This window comes from Trypanosoma theileri (assembly GCF_002087225.1).
Source record: "Trypanosoma theileri isolate Edinburgh chromosome Unknown TM35_Tth_34_V1, whole genome shotgun sequence".
Taxonomy (NCBI): domain Eukaryota; phylum Euglenozoa; class Kinetoplastea; order Trypanosomatida; family Trypanosomatidae; genus Trypanosoma; species Trypanosoma theileri.
In genome coordinates this window covers 189,673-193,135 of record NW_021639876.1, presented here as the reverse complement: position 1 = coordinate 193,135, position 3,463 = coordinate 189,673, and the positions used below count along the sequence as shown (strand labels likewise).

At 43.5% G+C, this 3,463-nt stretch overlaps 1 protein-coding gene across 1 annotated transcript; it reads right to left on the bottom strand.

Annotated features, from left to right (window-relative positions):
• Nucleotides 1-861: 861 nt before the first annotated feature.
• Nucleotides 862-2,514, bottom strand: TM35_000341940 (hexose transporter; the record flags this gene model as incomplete). The annotated part of the gene is made up of 1 exon (XM_029029092.1): nt 862-2,514. The coding sequence occupies one exon, from the start codon at nt 2,512-2,514 to the stop codon at nt 862-864; it is 1,653 nt and encodes a 550-aa protein (XP_028879648.1).
• Between the last annotated feature and the right edge of the window lie 949 nt (nt 2,515-3,463).

Here is a 3,463-nt window from a genome sequence, read left to right as displayed (position 1 = left end):
CGCAAGTGCAAGGGAGGGTAAAGGCAATAAAAATTCAAACACTAAACAAACAAAGTTGACCAGGCGTGGGGTCGTTAAGATTGCACAGGTAAGCTCTTACCCAAAACGGGTCGTAAAAAAGACTACTACAATTTATGAAATGCAGATAAAAAAAAGAATCAATCCCATCTACTTAAAAAAGAAAAGAATTTTCAGACATAAAAATATTTTTTTTCTTGTTTCAATGACGTCTTGGCGCAGAATTGAAGAAAACGGTTCATAATCACCGCACCATCTCATACATGACGGTTGGGAATCACATAAATTTTACCGAACAAAATAATAAGGACACAGCTCCTACTTTACAGGAGGTGTCACCATTGGTTTTTATTTTCTGCAATCAATCTTACTCCTCTACAACCTATTAAAAGAGTTATAATTAAAAAATGCGCTTTACAAAAAATAATAAAATAAAAAACTGTTTAAAGTTTACCACATAATCCATTGTTAGATTATTCATTTTTTATAAACGGAATAAAAAAAAAATTAATTTATTGAAAGAAAAGTAGAGGGAGAGCAGACGTTTTGAACATATTATATAAATCTCATACAATGAACAGAGAAAGGAGAAAAAACAAAAAACAAAAGAAATAAATAATTTATTACCGCTTATCACAACACTTGCCTTTTACGCTTCTCCTTGTTGTTTCCTCCCACTATCCCTTCAAAGCCATTTGCGGCAACACCTCCACAGGAGAGGGGTGGGGTGGGGGAACATCTGCAGCTTGGGAGCCACGAAGAGCCATTGGGCCGTCTTATCCCTCCAGATCTATCCTTGTGTGTTGATACATACATATTTCGCATGATGGCACGTAACGCCACTCATGCTGCCCGTCGGTTCTGAGGAGTGGCAACCTCAATTGGTGAGTCTTCCTCAATCTCTTCTGGAAGATCCTCAGCAGGATGTTGAGCACGTGCTTTTGCCTCTCTTTCCTCCCAGGGGTAGAGGAAGAACACCTGCAGGACGAAGCAAATCATACCAATGCAACCAAAGAAAATGAAGGCAATTGCTTGACCCTTGTCCTGGTTACCAGACGGACCGCCAGAAATCCTTTCCGTCGCAATCGGGTAGCACACGTTGATGATAATGTTGAAAATGAACTGCATCATCATCACAAAGGAGGAACCCTTCGGACGGAACGAGCGCGGGAACAGATCCTGAGCCAGTACGAAGAAGCACGGGCCAATGCCAAACTCAAACGCAGCAATGAACACAGCAATCCCAGTGATCGCAACACCGTTCTTCACGTTTTCGCTGGCAACGCCAGGATACACAGGGACACCGCACAGAAACAAACATGCAAGGGATGCCACAAGCGAACACGAGATAAACAACTGACGCATCGTGAAGCACGAGGCAAGCGGTATCGAGACCAGAGTCGTCACGAAGTTCCACAGCATCACCACAAAGCTACCCACAAGAGGTTCCATCCCCAGCCTGCTCATGATCGTCGGCGCATAATTCATCACTGCATTGATACCAGTCAACTGCGACGTACCACCCAATGACGCACCCATTAACAGTGGTACAATCATTTTTACATAGCCGTACTCATCCAGGTCAAGCGCATCTTCACCGGCTCCAGTGCCACCAATGAACCTGGTCTTGCTCTCGCCCAAGAAAATACCAAGGAAAATCATTATCACAGATATTAGTGTTGTAAAGGCGCAAAATCCCTCCATTCGGGCAACCATCATTGTGTTCTTGTTGAAATTAACGCTTTGCCCGAGGGCCAACCCCATCAAAGCAGCAAACGCGATGCCGAATGTAGTGAACACCTGGAACAGCACACCAACCACTTTGGAGTTCTTCGGGTGTGCGTTCTGGTCAACGTACACGGTGCAGGTGACAGTTACAACGCCCATAACGATACCAATCAGCAATCGACCAACGCACAGCACCCAGAACTGATTTGTCGCAGCAGACGCGTGGTACATCACCGAGGACACGACGCCAACGATGCCACACACAATAAATGACACCTTGTGCCCGAACCGTGCAACAAATCTTCCGGCAACCACTGAACCAATCGTGGCGCCTAGAACCAAGGCACCAGCAAAGATACCGTTATAGGTGGCGCTGTATCCAATCGGGTTCTTACAATACTTATCACTGTACACCCAGTTGCACCTGTCGTCTGCGAGGCACGCACTCTCGGTATTGTATACCAACTCGCACGTGAAGTCCTTCCACCCACACACATTACTGACAGTGTTCCATGCACAATCCGCGTTCGCCACATGGTCGCACGCAGTAGTCGTCTTGTACAGTGAGCAGTCTGTCGAGGTCAGGAACAAGTGGGCGTACACAGCCACAAAACCGATTGATAAACCACATAGCGTCCCTCCAACCGCCTGCACCTGTGCAACCTTCAGATTCTCCAGTGAGCAGAATGCAGGGGCCTCGTCTGATGTTACGGGTGCATCGTCAGGTCTTTTCTCCTCAATAGGGTACTCAGCAGGAGCCGTCGTCATGCTTCTTCTCGGAGCCTTTTTTTTGAGTGTGCTTTACTTTCGCTTGTCGCAGATAATATTATTGCGGTTAATATCTACGTAAAAAAGAAATGAAATGACGCAAGTGCAAGGAAGGGTAAAGGCAATAAAAATTCAAACACTAAACAAACAAAGTTGACCAGGCGTGGGGCCGTTACGATAAATAACAAACCCCGTAACAAATACAAAACTCAAAAAAAAAGTTTTTCTTTTTAAAAAAAGCGAGTACAGTTGTACAGCCATAGAATAATATGAAATAATATTAGCATAAGGTAAATAGCAAAGGAATTCCCTACAATCCGTAAAATGCAAAAAAAAAAAAAAAAAACGAATAAGCATGTAACTGAAAAAAAACCGTAACGAAAAAAGAGAGCAACAGTAACAGATGCAAAATATTAGGACTCTAACAGCATATAGATACTGTCACTTCCAATCTAACCTACATCGACACAATATCAACACATTCAATCCCTATAAAAGGAGTACAACAAAAAAAAAAACCTGTTCACGCCCAAATATAAAAACGTTTCTACTTTCACTTCTACGGTCTTAACTATAATCATATTATCACCATCTAGAACCCCCCCCCCCCCCAAAAAAAAAAAAAAAATTAAAATTAAAAATGTCCAAACAGAAAAAACAACCACCACAACAACAAGCTATTCACAACGTGATAAAAAAAAAAAACAATCATAATTTCGAAATACCAACTACGTTCGTGTAACCTCCCACAATCCCTTCAAAGCCATTTGAGGGCAACACCTACACAGGAGAGGGGTGGGGTGGGGGAACATCTGCAGTTTGGGAGCCACGAAGAGCCATTTGGCCGTCTTATCCTTCCAGATCTATCCTTGTGTGTTGATACATACATATTTCGCATGATGGCAAGTAACGCCCCGCTCATGCTCCCGTCAGTTCTGAGGAGTGGCAA